Source organism: Gadus chalcogrammus, chromosome 10, assembly GCF_026213295.1.
Source record: "Gadus chalcogrammus isolate NIFS_2021 chromosome 10, NIFS_Gcha_1.0, whole genome shotgun sequence".
NCBI classification, from domain to species: domain Eukaryota; kingdom Metazoa; phylum Chordata; class Actinopteri; order Gadiformes; family Gadidae; genus Gadus; species Gadus chalcogrammus.
Genome location: NC_079421.1, coordinates 16,408,209 through 16,429,644, shown reverse-complemented (window position 1 = coordinate 16,429,644; position 21,436 = coordinate 16,408,209). Strand labels below are relative to the sequence as shown.

The 21,436-nt window shown below is 43.6% G+C and overlaps 2 protein-coding genes across 2 annotated transcripts in view; both read right to left on the bottom strand.

Annotated features, from left to right (window-relative positions):
* Window positions 1-191: 191 nt before the first annotated feature.
* Window positions 192-10,988, bottom strand: sash3 (SAM and SH3 domain containing 3). The gene is made up of 8 exons (XM_056600691.1): window positions 10,780-10,988; window positions 9,140-9,226; window positions 7,298-7,426; window positions 6,423-6,561; window positions 5,597-5,754; window positions 4,640-4,852; window positions 4,313-4,457; window positions 192-3,728 (listed from the first exon to the last, which is right to left on the bottom strand). Exons 1-8 carry the CDS (start codon window positions 10,840-10,842, stop codon window positions 3,499-3,501), a joined length of 1,164 nt encoding a protein of 387 aa, XP_056456666.1. The 5' UTR covers window positions 10,843-10,988; the 3' UTR covers window positions 192-3,498.
* A 2,111-nt stretch (window positions 10,989-13,099) lies between these two features.
* The window catches only part of xpnpep2 (X-prolyl aminopeptidase (aminopeptidase P) 2, membrane-bound), a 15,948-nt gene continuing 7,611 nt past the window's right edge, over window positions 13,100-21,436 (bottom strand). Inside the window, exons 7-22 of the mRNA XM_056601102.1 lie at window positions 21,141-21,227; window positions 20,796-20,939; window positions 19,330-19,431; window positions 18,879-18,960; window positions 18,029-18,230; window positions 17,648-17,737; window positions 17,211-17,320; window positions 16,640-16,717; window positions 16,475-16,546; window positions 16,310-16,370; window positions 16,071-16,140; window positions 15,800-15,904; window positions 15,446-15,505; window positions 15,106-15,182; window positions 14,872-14,964; window positions 13,100-13,931 (exon numbers count right to left, since the gene is read on the bottom strand). Coding sequence (XP_056457077.1) covers window positions 13,731-13,931; window positions 14,872-14,964; window positions 15,106-15,182; window positions 15,446-15,505; window positions 15,800-15,904; window positions 16,071-16,140; window positions 16,310-16,370; window positions 16,475-16,546; window positions 16,640-16,717; window positions 17,211-17,320; window positions 17,648-17,737; window positions 18,029-18,230; window positions 18,879-18,960; window positions 19,330-19,431; window positions 20,796-20,939; window positions 21,141-21,227 — 1,634 coding nt within the window. The 3' untranslated portion in view covers window positions 13,100-13,730. The remainder of the gene's footprint in view (window positions 13,932-14,871; window positions 14,965-15,105; window positions 15,183-15,445; window positions 15,506-15,799; window positions 15,905-16,070; window positions 16,141-16,309; window positions 16,371-16,474; window positions 16,547-16,639; window positions 16,718-17,210; window positions 17,321-17,647; window positions 17,738-18,028; window positions 18,231-18,878; window positions 18,961-19,329; window positions 19,432-20,795; window positions 20,940-21,140; window positions 21,228-21,436) is intronic.

The following is a 21,436-nucleotide window of genomic DNA, read 5'->3' as shown; positions in this document are numbered from 1 at the left end:
AAGGAACTAGGACGGGATAATAATCCAGATTTTCCACATTGTGGTGCAGGTGACTAATGAGTTCTCTGAAGTCCTGCCCTACTTTACGCTGGGGCCCTCCTCTCGGACGCTGGGGCCCTCCTCTCGGACGCTACAGCCCCTTCTCCTCGTCTCACTTCCAACAGCGGCTGCGGCAGAACTGTATGATGGACTGTATCGCTCAGTGTGTCGGTCGGGGGGAGGTGTGTGTGTGTGTGTGTGTGTGTGTGTGTGTGTGTGTGTGTGTGTGTGTGTGTGTGTGTGTGTGTGTGTGTGTGTGTGTGTGTGTGTGTGTGTGTGTGTGTGTGTGTGTGTGTGTGTGTGTGTGTGTGTGTAATATAACAGGGAAAAAAACTCAGACTCTTCCTTAGGTCCCTTGAGCATTGCATGGAAAAGACATAGGTAGAACACTCTTGGAACTTGAACTTAAAAAAAAAAAAGAAAAAGAAGAAAATAATACAAGTGTACAACCGTGTCCACACGTTGTCTATGGGTTTACTCTGATGATTGTCAATGATACTTTATTTATTATAGCTGTGATGACTCCTATTGTACAAGGCCAGTTCCAATATACTCTCTTAGGATTGCAAGTGTCTCCCAAGACAATGTTTCTTCCCTGGACACGTGTACATCATTAACCGCCATACATTCATCCCCGTCCTTGTTTTTCTCCCCCAGTGCACACAGAACCTACCCTATGCAATCCATGGTTTTAATAGTTGCTCTGTGATTAGTTATAAGTGTAGAGTCCAGTTGTGCACCTACACGAGTAAACATAAGTCTGTCTGTGCACTATGATGATGTCTAGTAATGGGGGGGGTCTGAACTGAGATACCGAGAAATATCTCAGTGAACGTCCCTTCTAGATCAATCGTACTTTGTAATCTGGTATTGCTGCAATTACTACTGTTATTCTCAAATTTTGGATTTTCTTTCCGATTTAACGTTGACTGCCGTCTTTCCATTTTTATATACATGTCAAGGGGAGTGATGCCGTTGCTATGTCGTGGTTGTGCAATGTTGCTCACGTCCAGCGCTGACATCTGAACGGTCACAGTGTTCGCTTTGGGTATGCGAGAGCGCAGGCCAGGTTGCTGTTGATAAGTCGCAGTACTAAAGTCATCAGTAACAGTGCCTTAACATAAACACGTTGTCGTATCCATGGCAACAGCGCCGATGTACTACAGGGTAAACCGGCCGACACACCCTCGTGCTCTGAAGTAACGATGAGGATGATGATGATGATGATTACGGTCAACATTTTCCAAACTCTCCCAATCAGACAGGATGGGAAGTGGGGAAAAATGCGGAAATGTGCCCCGATGGCAAAGAGGGAGATTTTCCTCTAGTCTCCGAGTAAGGGCGAACAAGAGTGTAGTCGGGGATCAGGCTCTGCAGATCAAGTCTCACTTATTTAAAGGGAATCAAGAGCTTTTCTTTTACTTACTGTCCATTCCTTGTTCAAAAACAAAACAACGCAATTATTTTTATTGTATTTATTTGAAACACATCTCTCTCTCTCTCTCTCTACTCTTTATAGTCACGTCTACAGTTTTGGCTGTGACTGTTGGTCTGTGCAGCAGTCTAGTCTGCTACTTCTGAAGTCACTGGCTCATTATCACATGGATTAAGGCATATGATGGAGTTAGTCACACATTACTGCACCACAGTTTTAACCACCTCTGAATTGTAACAGCTGTGGAAACACAGCGGTTTTTTTTTTTTTAAAACAAGGCCTGAATGTCATTTTGTTTTAATGATGATAAGCCAAAATAGGGAGAGGCTCTTTATGTTAAAGGGATGTGTGATGCTAGTATGTATTCGTGTCATCGTGCTGTATGCAATGCAAGACGTTTCTGAAATATAACTGTATAGATATTTGATTTTTAACATCAGTATTATTCTTGATTTAGATCCGGAGATGATGAATGAGTCGTTCAATACAACAGCACTTAAGGTATACCATCTGTAGGATTAAATGAGTTGTGATGATCTGATATATTGAACGGTATAATCAAGTTATGTGAGCTCCTAAGAGAATTATTGTGAACATGCCAAGCGCATCGTTTCTGTAAATGTATAACAGTAAATGCTGACCTTTTTAGTTTGAAAGACTCCCTAATATATATATTTTCCATTGAGATGCATTTTCATGATCAATGTAAAACGGCACTAACACCAAATCGTTAAATTTACGTCAGTTTCATTTGGGATAAACCAAATTTGACGATGTATCCATGGACACTCTCGGTGTAGTTTATTGCTCTGAATGACTCGGAAGGCTCTGAGGCACCGAGAAGCAAGAATGTATATGATTGGTTATTCATGGGTGATTTCATATCATGTCATTTTGTGTCATTAATGTTGAAATGAAGTGTAGGATGTTTTTAACGGGAAAAACGACTGAGGCTTTTAGATGAGAACACATTGGCTCGATGTGTTTTGCAAATAATTTTAAACAACCAGAATGCGGCCGATAGTCGCTTGAGGTAAGTCAGCGTTTGCTCATCGTTTGTATCATTTCCATGATAACATTAGTCGGATCCGAACGATGTGATCAATCTATAACCCAAGCATCATGTATATCAATACTGTACTATGCCATTTATGGAATTCCTATTTATGTTGCCCTTGTTTAGTTGATAACACTGTGATTAATAAGTATTTAATTAAATTCCCTTCACTTGTTTTTACATGATTGACGTGTCTGGTAAATAAAAATTATTGTCTTATTAATTGTGTTTGTTGACTTTAGGTTATATATTTTTTTTTTCTGTGTAATCTGAGGTCATGTCACGATACAAGCAACCATTCAAAACTTTTATTTAAATTCTATGTACAACAAAGTCAAACTCTTAATATATACAAAGTGAAAAAGTAACAACCAACTGATTGGATTTCAGGCTAACTAGTCATTATAGCAAAAATAGATATGAAACTTTGATGCTTACCATTTACACCGTGTCAAACTGCATTCTTTTCACTTTTTTTTGTTTATGTTTCACATAACACACATTACACATTAATACGCAACTATCATTGTTAAGCATTATTTCCATAAAGCATAATACTTGCATAACGTAATAATCAGTAACCGTTCATTTATCCTAACTCAGCAATTTTGATCCATGATAGATGAACAGCTATAGGCCTACTTAAGGCAAAATGTGAACATGGTTAACGATTTGTAAAACCAAAAACACATTGCTGCATGTAAAATGTGAACATGGTTAACGATTTGTAAAGCAAAAAACACAAATTGCTACATGTTTGTGCGTTGAACCCCAACTGTAGCCAACAGTATTACTCTTCATATCAGGAAATCATTGTCTCTTCAACTTCTGTCCTCATTCCATTCTCCCAGCCGTTCCTCTCCCATTGTACAAGACATTTGCAGTGGTATCTTACCCCCTACTGGCGTCCTGGGGAACTGAGGGATCTAAAGCTGTTTGTAAGTGGTGCTCTTCCTCTTAAGTGTGTCTATTGCACCGTCAGGTCCTCTAGCTCCTGCTGGACCTCATCCAGCTTCTCTGTCTGCTCCTCCTGCTCAGTCTCCTCCTCTGTCTCCTCATGTAGAACCTTGGTCTCTGTCCTCGGCTCCTCGCGTAGGGTCGCCAGGTTCTCGGAACTCTCGAAACAGCCCGAGTCCCGGATTTGCTTGCTTTCGCTTTCAGCCGACGCCTCCTCCTCAGAGTCTGATCCTGCCTCAGCTGGAATGGAAGAGAGATGACGACTTCTATGAAACAGAACATCTCAACGATCCACCATGACACATCTGTTGAGACTCAATCAGTTTGGGAAAAAGTATATGTTGTAATTGATCCTCCTAAATCAATTTTTGTGACCCTCAGGAGAGTTGCTAATGCAGTAATGTTGTGTTCTAACAGCCCAGGGATAATACCCGGAATGGTAGTCAAATCACAGGTATCGCTACAGGCCTTCGGTTCAAATTGAACAACACATAAAGAGCATTCTGAGGTGCAGACAAGATCGCATATCAATGCCTTCCTGAGAAATGGCACAATAATGATTAGAACTGCAAAACATGACGAGTGTACGATTCAAATGTATGAAATGTATCCGACTATCGAATGTTCTGGAGCAGAAAAAGGCTGAAAGGCTGATGACAAATACAGAAGGGTATCTAAAGGGTACATTCATGAAAATATATTCACAAACTCAAAAGAGGGACCTCTTCAAACGTGAATCTCTTGATGAGGAACAGGACTATGATTGCTATTGTATATTCTCCATGTGTAGCGGGCCTGTGGGTAGGATCCGGATGTAAACGTACACTCTCTCAGGAGCTCAACCGCCTTCAGAATCTTGCTGCGCTTTTCGGGATCGGTGATGTTCAACTCGTTCAGGTGACATTCCCTCAAGCCCCCGAAATCATCGATGCCCTTGAAGCCATGCATGGACAACAGAGACCCCAGCTCCTGAAACAAACAGACACAACTATTTTATTAAAATGATACATAACCATGGATGAACTCAGAACATAATAAAAAGTGCATTGCTATGCTATGGTGAGGAGAGTGGTAGAGGCTATAGCATAGCCCTATCATCTGACAGGAGGAGCGACCGCAGTGAATCCTCTCCAGGGAGGGTGTAAACTTACACAGAGGCCGATCCTGTCAAGGACGTCCTCCAGCTGCTGGTGTTTGCCCCGGGCCTGGCTTGTCCTGCTCTGGGGTCTCTTCCTCCGGACCGGCGGGCTGTCCTCCGGCAGGATGTTGACGTAGATGAACTTAAAGGACCCCACCTTGGTGTTCAATTTCCCCGTCCAGATTCCCATGGGGGGCTTCTCGATGATCTGGATTATGTCACCTTTCTGTGAGGGAGAGGTTTGATTTAGTGAAGCGACAGCATTCTGGAGTCTTGGAGGATGGCAGACACACGGTTTGACCCCCTTTGAGTCCTGCCCTGTGAAGGTCAGTATAAGCCATGATAAGGTGTACAGTTATCACAAGCCAAACCAAGCCCTGTGGCTAACTCACCGACGTACTGTATGTATGGGCTATGTTTACGCTATACACTTTAATCATGACAACGCACGTTGATCCCTTGGAGGACCACTCAGAAAACTGATCGGGTTAGCTCAGGAGGTAGAGCAGTTGTCTTGTAACCGATAGGTTGCTAGTTCGATCCCCAGCTCCTCCTAGCTGAGTGTTGATGTGTCCCTGAGCAAGACACTTAACCCTAAACTGCTCCTGACGAGCTGGCTGTCGCCTTGCATGGTTGACTCTGCTGTCGGTGTGTGTATTACCTGATGTAAGTCGCTTTGGATAAAAGCAACATCTTAAAATGCTGTAAATGATCTCATACTAGCTATTTCAGACTCTGAAAATAGGGGCCAAGTGGCCCTATTGCCCCCCTAATCACCCTGGAACGACCAGACCTTTTATGGTTCTTCTTTGGCAGGTTTAGACTGCTCAACAGCCCAGTTAAGCAATTGGTAATACACATTTATTTTTTACCACGGGGACCATAATATGGTGCCTTCGAATCACCCCCAGAAAAAGACCACTGCTTTACACAGAGGCGGGGGGGTTTCTGCTACACAGGGGGGCCGTACTTGTAGTTTGAGTGACTCCATGTCATATGGGCTGGGGGTGAAGTCGGTGTGGACCAGGGCGCGACCACAGAAGGGTCCCAGGTAGGAGGCCCCTTGCTCTTCCAGTCTCATGCTGTCTCTCTGGCTGTAGCCACTGTCCAGGCTCTGTCTGTCACTGCCTGATAAACACAGACGTAAACAAACCCAACACTGTATTCAAATATTCCACAAAACACTCAGATCAGATTTAGTCGCTTGCTTTCGTTGTTTTTTTTACGTAATATATTGGAGTTTATATCGAGGAGGGTGGACAGTATAATGGCTACCACAATCTCCTCTCTGTCCCCCCGCACTAGACTTTCTACCCTGGGTGGCGGGTCTTTCAGCGCCATGGCCTCGAAACTCTGGAATTCCCTTCCTTAATCCCTCCGTGACTGTCCCTCCTTCCCTCTCTTTAAAGCTCACCTCAAGACCTTTCTGTCTCAAGAACACTTCTCCTCTTCCACCACTGCATAGACCCTCTGTATGTATTATCGATTTTTATTTCTATTTGTGTTGTTCTACTGCCTGTTTTTCTCTATCTTTCTCTGTTTGGGCTCTCATGAATCTGTAAAGCGACCTTGAGTGTGAGAAAGGCGCCATGTAGAATAAACATATTATTATTATTATGCGAGTTCAACTCGCATACTAATAATCTCTAGAGAGATATTGGTTTTGATCTCCAATCGCAGAGGTCTAGTTGTGGCATCCTCGAACTAGAGGCCCTCGCAGCTAGCTTCTCCTTAGACATGTATCTGAGATGACTCTGAGTCACACTGGATCAAAGGGTCTGCTGACGCATGTTTACCTGCAGAGAGTTGTCTGGACGGAGGGCCTGACACCGTCTCTTCGGATCCCGAGGAACAGAGGGAAGTTCTGTTCCGAGGAGCACTCTGATCGGGAAGCCAGTCAGATGGAGATAGGGTGCTCTCCTCATAGCTCTCATTCTTGGAGGACGATGGAAAAGTTCTGGTAAGTTTAAAACTGGGACTGGAAACCTCATTGCACATAATTGTACTCCTAATTCTACCTCAAGTGCTATTTTCTTCTATTACTATCGACATTAAAATAAATCTCCAACTAATTACTCTTGTGTCTTGCTTTTGGGTAGCCGACTAGGGTAATGTACTAGCTTAATCGTGGATAGTTTTAGATCTTCAAGTCATAACCAAGTTTGACCTTGAATTTAATTAGTAGTACAACTTTTATACTTTTAACTAAGTATTTGATTATGCCCTTTAACTTCCTGTAGTTCTGAATCAAAATAAAGACTTTGTGTGTACCATGTGATCACTAGGGGGCAGCATTGTACGTATTTTTGCGAAGGCAACGGCTGATATAGCTCTTGAGGAAGTATAGGTCATTAAAGCTGCTGTATTACTTTTGTACGAACTTTTATCTCTGTGCTACCTCACATTTCAACTAAAATAACTTGTGTTGCTCATATGTATTAAACAGTTTCAACCAATTCTCTAAAAATAGGTCTAATGTTTCATCATAGCTACAACTGTACACAATGTTTATAAAAAAAAGATGTATCTCAAAAGTTTCTTTAAAAAATATGCATATAATATCTTTGCTATATTTTCTCATATTGACAAATATGAGCTAAACAGTACGAGACAGAATGAAGACTATTTATTAGTTGAAGGAGGTCCTGGGAATGTCTTTGATAGGCCTCACCCCCTCCTCAGCCAGAGCCTTCTGGACCTGCTTGGATGTCTTGCGGGTCATAGTGCGGGAGATGACGTTTCGCCATGACTTTCCCTGCTTGCTGCCGCTCTTCACAGCTTCATCCACAGTGACATTCTCCTGAAATGCCATTGATGTTCTGGTTACTATTACACATTTGTATGTTTCATAAAATTGTCAAACTGTTTCAAATGTTGCAAATGATTGGCAGGATTCAATGACATTTAATCATGCAAGGTCTTATATCAATGTCGTTTTTGCTGACAATAACATTCATTGAATACAATTAAGTACTATAAAAATTATAACTCATTGACTTTTCCAAACAAATCAACCCTCAAATACTCTGTGTGACTGCACACAGACATACACCATTTCTATGCACACACATGCTTGAGCACACATCCTCATATACACACAGGTACGCACACACAGGCACACAGGCACGCACCCACACACACACACACACACACACACACACACACACACACACACACACACACACACACACACACACACACACACACACACACACACACACACACACACACACACACACACAAACACACACACACACACACACACACACACACACACACACACACACACACACACACAGGCACCCACACACACACACACACACACACACACACACACACACACACACACACACACACACACACACACACACACACACACACACACACACACACACACACACAACAGAAAATGTACATGCATACGTATCTACGTAAATGCATACACAAATACACATACATGGCCGTCATCACCAGGGACATCAGGCTATATAAACCAGGCAACATGGACTTGAGACCTGAGTGAAAGCTAACAGTGCTGCTGACAGTTTTTATGAGGCAATAATCCCTGGCACTGCGAGAGCCTGTCTGCTAACCTGTGCTTCTGAGACACAGGTTCTCTGCCTGGTTGGCTTACACAGGACATCCTGTCTGAGTGCAGAAGCGTAATGGCTCGATGCAGTGCAACACCATCGTCCTCAATCTCACTCTCTTTCTTTTGAATTGCATGTTTTGCCTGACTTCCTCCCGCGATATGTAAAGTATGACGAACACAATCCACACGATACAACGTTTGAGGAGGAGGATATTTTATCGAATTATACGCTTTTATAATCTTATAATCCACAATTTCAATCTCGATGAAATTGCGCTTTCATTTGCCTGTGGCTACAAGGCACTGTGACATTTCATTTAAATACATCTATGCTGGGGAAACATGCTGAGTTCCCAGTCGGAAACTATATCTAGGAACTGAGCAGCACAAGGGAACTGTATATATATGCATGTGTTCCCTTTTCTTTTCTTTCTTTGTGTGTGAGAATGGTTGGGTGAATGGGCAAGTGACCAGGTGAGGGAACTGGGTAGGTGAGTGGGTGAGTTGGTGAAAGAGTGATGGGTCAGAGGGGTGAGGGGGCGAGTGTACATGTGATGGAGTGAGTGATTGGGTGTGTGAGTGAGTGAGTAGTTGAACAAGAGATTGAGTGAGTGTATGTGCCAGAGTGAGTGGGTGAGTGTCTATGTAAGGGAGGGGGTGGGTGAGTGAGTAAGTGTCTATGTAAATGAGTGAGTGAGTGTCTATGTGAGTGAGTGAGTGGGTGAGTGAGTGAGTGAGTGAGTGAGTGAGTGAGTGAGTGAGTGAGTGAGTGAGTGAGTGAGTGAGTGAGTGAGTGAGTGAGTGAGTGAGTGAGTGAGTGAGTGGGTGACTGTCTATGTGAATGAGTGAGTAGGTGAGTGAGTGAGTGTCTATGTAAGGGAGCAAGTGTTCATGTGCGTGAATAAGTGAATTCCAACTCACAGGCTCATCCCAGTGAAGTTCTTCGGCCGCTATGGGAGACTTGGGCTTCATGAAATCCTTGAAGCTGCTGGACCTCTGAAGACTGATCTGGAAAGACATTATAATTCATTGTAATTAGCTACAGTCACAAAAAAACTCCATCTACAGTAATGTATTTTGTTTCATGATTTGATCTCAATCATCATCGTAAATTATTCATCTATGAACACACATTTTGATTTTGCATAATATGTTACTGTGAGGTACTAGTGTGTGAAATAGAAACTAGACTAGGATATGTCATTTCCTGAGCTGCTTATCAGTATCGGTAATCAGAAGATTATAATTTTCTTGGTTGCAGCTTGAATGTTGTTGGTAGAAGAGCCCAAGAGAGACGAATCATTACACTATAGTTAGATAAGAATCACCACACAAAGGGATTTTTTTAAGCTGAAAATTTGTTTTATTATCATCCAATTCTTCCAGTCTGAAGTAAGATTTACTTGATGAATCCCATGTGGAAAAGTACATCAAAAAGAGAAATACTTGTTCAAGTCGCCCTTATTGAGGAAGAGTAAAAATAAAATCAAAAATTTGATATTGTGTAACTTAGATATTATTTTCTGTTATTGCCTAACGCCATCGCCTACTGGCATCATGTCCTGTAACACGAACGCCCTGGTGCGCTCCTAACATGTAGAGGTGACTCTATTGTTGTACTGGAAGATATAGATACATCCCTATGTGGCCCTGAGCTACTTTACAGTCTACAAGCATAACTCAATCGGTTCGCAAGTGTTTTGGTTGACACCACAGGAAACAGATGCAGCTTGAGCAACAGTCGACCACCAAACAGATCAGACATTAAGCATTAACCTTGGTAGTCAACCTTGGCTTGTGTGTGTGTGTGTGTGTGTGTGTGTGTGTGTGTGTGTGTGTGTGTGTGTGTGTGTGTGTGTGTGTGTGTGTGTGTGTGTGTGTGTGTGTGTGTGTTTGTTCCTGGGGAATCAACCCAGCTATATTTCATTGAATTGCATTTCACTTTTGTTGAGTTCTGCTTCCTATAAACACTTATCTCTAAACACGAACCCAGTGCTAAACAAATATGAGTATACCTCTGTTCCTCATCACCAAATACATGTATGAATATGCATGAACCTCCTCCTGACATTTATGTTCTAGCTGCGCTGGTGAAGGCAAACCGTGTTACAGCATTGATCAGACCGCAAAACCAACCATGCAGAATCTGAAATGTGGATCTGGTGTGGGGTGTAGGAGTTGAGGTCGCCACTAGAAAGAGGCAAGCCAAGCCATGAAAATGAAATGACTCAGGCTGCAAGAAACTTCTGCAACCTGAGTCATTAGAGGAACTTCAACGTAACCGTCCTCGACTTTGTGTTTTAATCTTCTTATGCCTGAAACAAAATACTTTGTTTTAAGCCTTTTTTTTCTTATATCGGTTTGCGTATAAAAACTCACTCAAAATGTCAGATCTGCATTGGAGTAGACACTTAATGACACAAAGCACATTACATATCACCTCATTACTGCATAGTTTCAAGAAAACGAAACGGAAGACGAAAACGACAACAGCAGCAGTATCATCCTAAATATCAACAACAACCACAACAACAACAATGGCAGACTGGCATCTTGCTCACCTTTCTCTTTGAAACCTGTCCTGAGTCCTTCTCCGAGGCATTGGAAGTTTTCCTCCTCAGCATCTTCTTCAGTGGCTGGCAGTGTCAACACAAAAGAGCCCAAACTAAAGGATGGGGATGTGTGTATGTGTGACTCTCGTTTCAGGGCTTTCAGCGCTCTGATGGAAACAGAGGAAGGCTCGACTACCTTTCTGAGCAGCTCGCGGCAGGAAAAAGTCAGAGAGCCTGAAAGGAAGTCACGTGGTGAGACAGGAACCAAAGCAGGGGCTGTAGTCATGCTCTGCATTCTGCATGGCTCGTTATTCGTCAGTATTGCACACAAGACTAGGATTTCACATACACACTCACACTTAAGCAGTGAGCAAAGACTCTGAATCCATACACGATTACTATGCTGCTATTTATTATTCAATGTATATGCTTCATACTATGTAATGCTATGGTGAGATCCATCATTTAGAACAAATTACTAATGAACCTAATTACTTAAAAGCCTCTTAAAACTTAATTTTGTTTTAACTGAATCCTCCACATATTATAGTGCAATGCGCACTCACAATCTATCTAATCTATTTTAACAGCCTACTTCTGCAAAGTTCATAGTCAGTATAGGGAAACATGAGTTACAGCTAGGTGTCTGCACTTAGTTGTGTGGGGTCATTGAGTTTGTTCAACACGTTCTAGTGGTTAGGGTGACTCAGGTTGTTTCTATAGTGTCTAGATCTATAGTGTTAAATTTTTTTGCACTTGATCATTCAAATGCATAGTTCTTGACGTGTATGATGTTTGATCCACATTCATATAAGGTTTAACCTACAATGAACGTGCTCTCTCAGCCAAGAGAGTCCCAGAGTTTGCTTGCGGTTAGCCCATCTCTCAGATGAAACAGTACAGACAGGAAGGGGTTGGTGCTAGCTGGCTCTGTATCTATCTCAAGATACACATAATATTACCGGAGGACTCCAAGTGTTGTTAATATTTCTAGCATTGTAAAGCCCCTCACAGTTTCACATGAAAGGAAACCGACTGCTGTAGACGTTACCAGCTTGTGGCCCTTTAGAGCAAATAACTGTTGCAACAATAAGAAGTATGGAAGTGAGAGATAAAAATTAACAATGTACAAGCTGAGCGGTGGGCTCTAGAAGGAGAGTCAGAGTAGTGGTTTTCTGCATAAAGATGCACGGCTTCAACAGAAGTCATGTGTGTGGCCTACAGGCTGCTAGTCACCTTGTACAGCTGTGGATACATTAATGTTAAACTGGGTCACTGTGAGACTCAAGACTAGGACTTTTCAGAGACATCGATGAAGTCTCCTCAACCCAGACTGAGGAGCTGGCAGAGCAGCCAGCATGAGACACGGACATTGTCCCTGGCAGGAACATGAACACTATGAGTGGTGAGAGTAGAGAGGGGAAGTGAGGGGTTTCATTTTAAATAGAGGTTTATTTGAATAATTCTGTGAAGTGCAATAGCCACACAACAGGGAAGGAGGGTGCCCTATTTGTGCTTCCTGTCTTGTTCCGATCAAAGAGTGGCTTTGACTTCCTGCAATAACAAAAGCGAGAGCAGAAAATAACTGACATTTTGTTGACGATCCAACAGTTTCATTTGATGCGGGAGTATTAGTTTCACCTGCGACACATGTAAACCAATGTTCATGAGTTAAAGTCAAACGTCGCTCCACAAACCTCAAACGTGTGCTGCTTAGAGCATCTAACTGATATCTTGTTGACACCAGTCCATTGTTCCTCTTTCATGGAACCTGCTTTAATCAACTATATGTGACTATTTCTTTTCGAAACACAGCTGCATGTGTTTCATCTGAAGTACCTCTCAACTGTCTTTGTACAGGGAAAAATGTATCAACTAACTTGCGACGGGCCCTAAACGGCTCCTAACCCTATTGAGCAGAGTTGTAGTCCCCACTTACACCTTCATGCAGCTTTGACAGGGGGGGTTGCCAGGCAACCATTCTTTCATACGTAATGGCTCTTCAGATGTGGGGACTTATCTGAGGTTGAGTAAATTGGAATTGTAACGCAAAGGTTTCGCCTTACAAACACACACACACACACACACACATCAAAGCACACACGCAGACTTAAACGCCCACACAATCACACACACACACACACACACACACACACACACACACACACACACACACACACACACACACATACAGTATTTTACTTGTTTTAAACAGTGATTGTTTTAAAGAGTTTAAAGTGAGTTGCAACCACTTCAACAACTCTGGCAACATGATCCTGAAATAAACGTTGTATCATTGTTTGGTTTAAAGCATTATGAGACAATAATATTTAAAGAGCCTTCATTTATTAGTAATAGAATATCCATTTCCAAAAGACCCCTTTGAGAGGGTATACATTTATAATTTAAACATATAAGACATTTCACAACGATCATATTCATAGAAAAACTAACAAAAACAATTACTTTACAACTATTGTACTCAATAACCGACACACACAAACACACACACACACACACACACACACACACACACACACACACACACACACACACACACACACACACACACACACACACACACACACACACACACACAAGATTGATTCTAGAAGTAAAAGAACACCAGTGCCTCTCTCTAAGCGGCTCACTGAAAGAGGAACCTACTCGAGCAAAACATCTTTATCACTTCTCTCCGAATCCATCTCTCCGAATCTACCCTCAGCAACAGCGTCATCTCTGGTAAAAACACAAAACACACCTTGCTCTAAAATTGCATCACCTGCACTACCGACAATAAGCATTTTTTTCTGGAGTTTCCCCAATTCGGTGGAACTCTTTAGAAGTCTCCGATATAGACTACACACAAAGATTGAGTTAGGAGACTGAGGGATAGGACAGAAGCGTAGAAGTCATGGCGGTGTCGAGAGAGAGAGGGAGAGAGAGAGGGACGGTGTTCCTCAGAGGACGTGCTGGAGTAGAGCCACGGTGAGAGCGGCCACGCTGAGCGTGAAGGACGACAGGGCTCTGGAGGAACCGGCCGTCTGGAAGGCCTCCGTGTTCTGAAGCATCCACTCCTTCTCCCTCTGCAGCCCCTGCCGGTCCAGCTCGGGGCCCATGTGCACCCGGATGGTGTTATAGTAGCGGTTCAGCCATCGTATCTAGGGCAACGAGAAAACCGGAACGCATGGGTGATATTTCTGTGTATCTTCAGCAGATGCACGCAAGCAGCCAAGCAATAAACGTACATTGGTTTTGCTAAAATACCTTAATTTTTTTTTTATGATCAAGCTGTCAATCATAATATCGCATTTATAGAAGGAAATAAATTGCTCTTTTTTGTGCGTGTGTTCTGCTCCCACGTCCAATCACACACACCGCCCACACACCGCCGAATGAACACAGATAACACAGGGTTTATTTACTCTTTTTTAGCTGTGGGTTGAAGAGCAGCCTCATAGGAAAGTCAGCGATGGGGGAATTCATAAAGAAACACGTGTCTTCCAGGAAAATGAAAGAGATTTCAGATGTGGTGGGTCCCAAATGGGTTTTAAACAGGTGAAAAGATTAAAAAAAAATTAAAAAAATTAAATTTCAGTGGTCTAAAATTGTCGCCCTTGTGTGTGTGGGAGGCAGGACGTGTAACAAACAGTACGAAGAGAACGCAAACAATGCAGGCAAGAAGAGAAAAGTGCGAAGCACGCTGGTTTAGCTCCAGTTGCATGCTAGAATGGTCATAAACATGTCAGCCATACGCCTACTCGCTTGTTGGGAATTCTCTGGCTCTCTGATTCTCCAGACTTTACACTAGCGGCCTGGCCGGGTAAAATCCAGAGGGGCGTATTTTGACATTTGCGTTCACACCAACAGCTCCAGTGGGTATTATCTGGAGTATGTCCTACTTACAGCGCATTTTTGAAGGGCCTACAAACATCTACATTTTTTTTTACTATATTTTGACTATATATTGACTGTAAGTTGACTGACTATATATACTTTATATAATAAACATATATCCTGCAAAAACAACAATAACAACCTGGAAAATAGGACAATTATATGGACAATCTGTTTATGAAAAGAAATAGCAACATAGAGTACCTGTTCCTCACTGAGGAGGGTGGTATCAATCAGTTTCCGGTCGTACGGTACCAGGGAGACAGTGTCAAAGGTCAAGTAGGTCTGGTCGTTGTACTACAGGGTACAAAGACACAATTAAGACTGAATAACATTTCCTTATGAAGTCAGTGTCAAATCTCGTTTTGGGTCGACTCTACTGACAAATGAATTCCTGTGGTTCATTTAGATCAAGTATATGTATTCCTGTATCAGTACCTTTGTGCGGGCGGGTACAGTCACGGCAATGTCTTCAATCCTGATGCCGAAGTCGTCGTCCTTGTAATATCCAGGTTCTAAGAGAACAACACTCAGTATTTATTACTATTTAAAATGTGGTCATTGAGAAGAAGCTTTTACCCAAAGCAGATTGCAGTGAATATCGATACATTGAGCAGGCAGGCTGCCACCAGTTGAAATTCAGGACCTTTTGGCTGCACTATCACCCCCACCCAATCAAATTTATGATGATCAAAAACTGTTAAATGACTCTCACAGTGAGGGAGTGGATGCATGTATTTTTTAAAGTCACAGTGTCAGCCAGTTTGAGAAGGTTTACCTATAGAGGTGAACATGCCTTCTGTGAAGGGTACGTTGTTGGAACCAAATCCGACTGGCCCTGAACAGCAACGAGAACCAAATTCAGTTTTCTTATTCATATCACACAACACATTTGACTATTTCATAATTCATCCATAGTCTGAGGCTGTGAAGACAGGATTCATTAAAAATGTATCACTCATTCACTCAATAAGGCTTTAATTCATGGTTTCTCCTCGCTTAACCGTTCCTGTTAAATTGTTAACTTTATTCTGGAAACTGAATTATAGTATGACACAAAAAACGACACAAATACGAGTGTATTTATTCCAGTCACACACCCTGGGCCCTGAAGAGAAGAAGCACTACGTACACTCATGAACCCCAAAGTAGTTTCCTATCCCGTGCCCGGTGCCATGGCCGTAGTTCAGGCCCACCTCCCACAATGCACGGCGGGCCAGCATCTCCATGTTTACGCCTGTTGGTCAAAGAAAGCCATCTTCAGGAAACACTTGCACCTTCAGGAAACACTCCCTGCCTTCAGGAACCGGTGTGAACCGGAACCGAAGCGCTCCGGATAACATGACTTTGAGTCAGACCGGCTTAATGTGTCGCATTTCCGTCGATATGTGGTTGCGCCTTACCCTTTGTTCTCGAGGGGAAGATGGTTCGAGATATTTCGATGTTTCCCATGAGAACCCGAGTGAAGGCCTCCTAATGAATCACGCATTGAGCCATTTTAGTTATTGGAACGACAGGGGAATAATCCAGATCATTTTGTTTCATTCTGAATGTACAATGATTAGAAGAATAAAGGAACACGCAAAAAGTGCAGGTGGCATCACTGTAGCTAAAACCAGAAATGTTTGTTCAGAAATCCTACCCGTTGCATTGCCGTGGGAGTCCCCCAATGGACAGTCCTGGTAATGTCTGTTGTGCCGTCGCTAACAGTACAGTAATAGGAGTGAGACGCATTCATTCTAAAGAATTATTATAATTGAATTATAATTGATGCACAACATCTTTAAAGACAAATCCTTCTACTTACAGATACTGGCCCCCGGAGTCAATCAGATACATTTCGTCGACGGTGAGCTTTCTATCGGTCTCGTTTGTTGGGCTGTGATTCGACACATGATCGTTAGGACGTGGAGCGTTGGTTCACGTTGCAAACAGATCTCAGTACCCTGAACCCCGTGCGCTGACGCTGTACCTGTAGTGAGCGAGGGCCGCGTTGGGGCCACTGGCGGAGATGGTCTCGAAGCTGGGGCCTCGACTGTCTTTCTGCTTGCTGAGATAAAGTTGCACGTGTGAAATATATCTATGAAGTCAAACTAATGATCCTCAGTGGGAAAACGTGGTCAAAGGCAGTAAAGTGGACGCTTGTTAATTACATGACCTTTTACCTTATTTGAAGTAGATTACTTATAATATATTTTATTGGTGGTTAAGCTCTATTATCAAACGTTATTCTAGTAATTGAAAATACTTCCATACAGTAACACAATTGAGTGATTCTCCAGTATTCTATAAGTAAAATATGAATGTGGCCTCGTCCCTTTAATGTGTATGTGTGTGTGTGTGTGTGTGTGTGTGTGTGTGTGTGTGTGTGTGTGTGTGTGTTTGTGTGCAGGTGTGCATGCATTTGTAAAGGTGTTCGGGCCTTCCTGTGTGTGAGTGCATGCATGTGTGTGTCTGCGTGTGTGTGTGTGTGTGTGTGTGTGTGTGTGTGTGTGTGTGTGTGTATGTGTGTGTGTGTGTGTGGCAGATTGTGGCTCCCCTACCTGCGACACTCATTGACGTAGTGGGCGGCACTGAGCTCGGTCTCTTTGCCCCGGGGGACGGCTGTCTCCAGCCACATTAGCAGCTGGATGACTGCCACGGCATCCCTCACCTGAACGTACAGAAACAAGGAATTACTGTTAATATTGGTGACAGTTTCCCGGGTGCTTGAACAGCGGTGACGCCAGCAAGCGCAGCCATAAAGGTATCAAGGCCATGCATTGCTCGGTCAGGTGTGACCCGCATCTATTAAAAGCCTCTGAACACGGCTCCACTCATAAAGATTGCCAGTGTATTGACTGTAAGATGTGATAAGTGGGGTGATATGGAATGGATGGATTTATGTTTGTTGTAAATGAACAATGTACTCCTTTTTGTGTGTAGTTGTATGTGTGCATGTGTGTTTGTTTGCAAGTACGGGTGTTTCTGACCGACTTACGTGAGCATTTCTCAAGATGCGTTGCTCCATTTCGTCTTTCACAGCCTTACTGGTCAACACGGGAGAATACGAACTGGTCACCAGCTTATCCTGCATGAGAGAGAGAGAGAGAGCGAGAGAGAGAGAAAGAGAGAGCGAGAGAGAGAGAGAGAGAGAGAGAGAGAGAGAGAGAGAGAGAAATTTTAAAATCTCAAAAGTTATAGAAGAATAATATAATTATTATTCAACCTTGAACAAAAAATAGTTCTAATAATACATTTCTCTTTGGATTCTGTAATGAGCTGGAATCAGTGTGCCAGGGCATCTGCACAACTGGACCATATCGAAACAAATATCTAAAAACAATGCAACTAGGCCTGGGGTCTAGAACCTTCCTCCCACCTGTGCGGAGATGACCTCGTACAGGGCGTAGTTGGTGTACTCGGTGCCCACCCAGACCTTTACTCCGGGTGAGAGCACGTAGGCCGCCAGGTCCAGGCGCACCGCATCGTACTCCCTGAGCTGGACACACATGCTCTGCACACACGAGGAGTTCAGGTAGGCCTGCAGGTCCTCTGGCACGCGCTCGGTGTGCACAAAGAGCCTGACGCACACACAGGGAGAGAGAGAGAGAGAGAGAGAGAGAGAGAGAGAGAGAGAGAGAGGGAGAGAGGGGGGTCACAAGCTGACACTAAGATAAAACAGAACACAGAAGAATGGAACGAGAGATAGAGAGAGAGAGAGAGAGAGAGAGAGAGAGAGAGAGAGAGAGAGAGAGAGAGAGAGAGAGAGAGAGAGCGAGAGAGAGAGAGGGGGGGGGGTCACAGTGACACACAAAGATAAAACAACACAGAAGAACGGAGAGATAGGAAGAGAGAGTGAGCGATAGGAGTCACAATATCACACTAAGATAAAACAGTACAAAGATAAACGGAAAGATAAGGCGGAGAGAAATAGGAGTCACAAGATCACACTAAGAGACAAATAGAAAGCTATTTGGAAAGATAAATAGATTGGAAGGTAGGAAGGAATGAAGATAAAAAGAAAGATGGGAAGAACGGACGATATAAGGAAGAGAAGGAAGTAGAAAACCTGACGATGAAGGAAGAAATTAAGGAATGAAAAGAAAATCTAATCTGAGGATGAGGAATGGAGAGAAAGGAAGGAAACCAAAGGACAAGTGTAGCACATTAATGACGACATCACAACTCAGAGGTTGGGACGTTGCTGTGCTACGCGGAGGTCGGCTTGCCAGATCTCCTCCATGGTCAGCAGGGTGTAGGAGTAGAAGAAGGGGTTGTGTGGGATGTCGTTCCCACGCAGGTTGAACAGCCCTGAGAGGAGAGACACAGGTCATTCCTCTCAAGACACGGCGCTGGAAACGCTGGAGAGGCCGGCGTTTCTCACCCATAGCTGGATAGAGTTGTACTAATGTACCACGCTACAAGTTAGCATATACAATTTCACCTTTATTTTCTTTTTGAGAAAATGTATTATTAATGTGTTATAAACACAATCCAAGGGTTGTACGAACACATATATACATAGAATATATGTAATATATTCCTGCTAGTTCCTATGTGTCTTATAATGTGAGCTGAATGCATTGAAGCAATAAGTGATGTTTGTGCGATGTTTGTGTGCTGCGTGTCTTCAGCGTAACGGCCATGCTATGACCAATGTGTATCGACCGGGCTTCTTACAGGCGGTCTCGTCCAGGGCAGAAAGCAAGAGAGCAGTGGGCTTGTATGGATTGGCCATCATCTCCATTCGAATGGCGTCCACCTTCATCTGCCAAGTTCTTCCTGTAAACACACAGAGACACACACACGGATGCACACACCCCCATACACAGATGCAGACACAAACACACACACACACACACACACAGGTGCAGGCACAAACAAACACCCACACACAGACACAGGCACAAACACACACACTCACACACACACACACACACACACACACACACACACACACACACACACACACACACACACACACACACACACACACACACACACACACACACACACACACATACAACGCACACACACACACACACACACACACACACACACACACACACACACACACACACACACACACACACACACAGACGTAGGCACAAACACATACAACGCACACACACACACACACACACACACACACACACACACACACACACACACACACACACACACACACACACAAACACACACTTACGCATGCACAAACACACACAACACACACACATGCGCACAAGCATTCACACAAATACACACACATTAGGGATTAATATCGGGAAAGGAACCCCTCCTCCCTCTTCCCGTTAACATAAAATATATAAAATATAAAATAGGCATCATGTGGCATTTAATGTTCCCTTTTTAAATTTGATCATTAATGCATATTCATCATATCATTGTTACGCTATTGTGCAAAAACGTAAAATGTGCATACTTTAAATGTCAAATTTAATGAAAATGCTTCGGTGTCAAATTACCTTATTAAACTCAAATTGCTTAATGGTGTCCCTATGATTTATAATTTCCTGTTATTCCAGTGTCCTTCAGAAATCGTTTTATGGGGTTCCTATCTCTGTCCCAGAGTGATTAGACAGTCAGCAATAAATAATAACTAAAAAATATGCCTGGAAAGGTCATTTTATGGCCATTTTATGGTGATGTGTTAGCTATCTACTTGGCTCACTGGCATTTATTGGCCACCATAATGGCCACCAAACAAGAACATCCCTTTTTTTCCGATGACATTAGTATGCACACACACACATACACACACACACACACACACACACACACACACACACACACACACACACACACACACACACACACACACACACACACACACACACACACACACACACACACAAACATACGCACTCACACAGTCACACACACACACACACACACACACACACACACACACACACACACACAAACATACGCACTCACACAGTCACACACACACACACACACACACACACACACACACACACACACACACACACACACACACACACACACACAAACATACGCACTCACACAGTCACACACACACACACACACACACACACACACACACACACACACACACACACACACACACACACACTCCCACAAGCACACACCCTCACACACACCTATGATGTGGTCCGGGAGACGGGTGAGGTTGTAGGGGGGGACGGGGGGTCTGTCGGTCCAGAGCCCGTCCACCAGGTTGTCGGGGACGGAGGTGAGCAGCAGGTTCCCCGGGGCCAAGTCGGCGTTGAGGTACTCCTGTGTTCCTAATGGGAGGAGAACAAGGGGCCAACGATGAGGGAGCACAGAGGACCCATCGACCCCCCGAGTCAACAGTCTGCCGAGCACGCGGACGGAGGAGGCGTCCGTCGATATTCCTCTGTGTGCGTGTTTGAGTCAGTGCTTTATTGACCCTGAGCTGGGCTGGGGGTGGGGGGGGGGGGGGGGGGGGGGGGTAGGGTTCTTACTGAGGGAGAAGACGAACGGGTCGAAGCCGATCCTCCCGCCCTCGGGGAACTCGTTGAGCAGCCAGTCTGTGATGCTGCCGATGAAAGCTGTGTGCACATCAACACATGATGGCGCCTGTTGAAATCCATTGTGGTTCTGCATTTGTGTGGTGTTGTGTTGTGTTGCACAATCGATGGGATCGATTTTGTGTTTGGTTTGTTGTTTGATGGTTATAGTTTAACATGTGTGGTTATTATTGTGCGCTGACTTTGATTGTTATGTTTATAATAATAACAACACAAGATAATTGAACAAC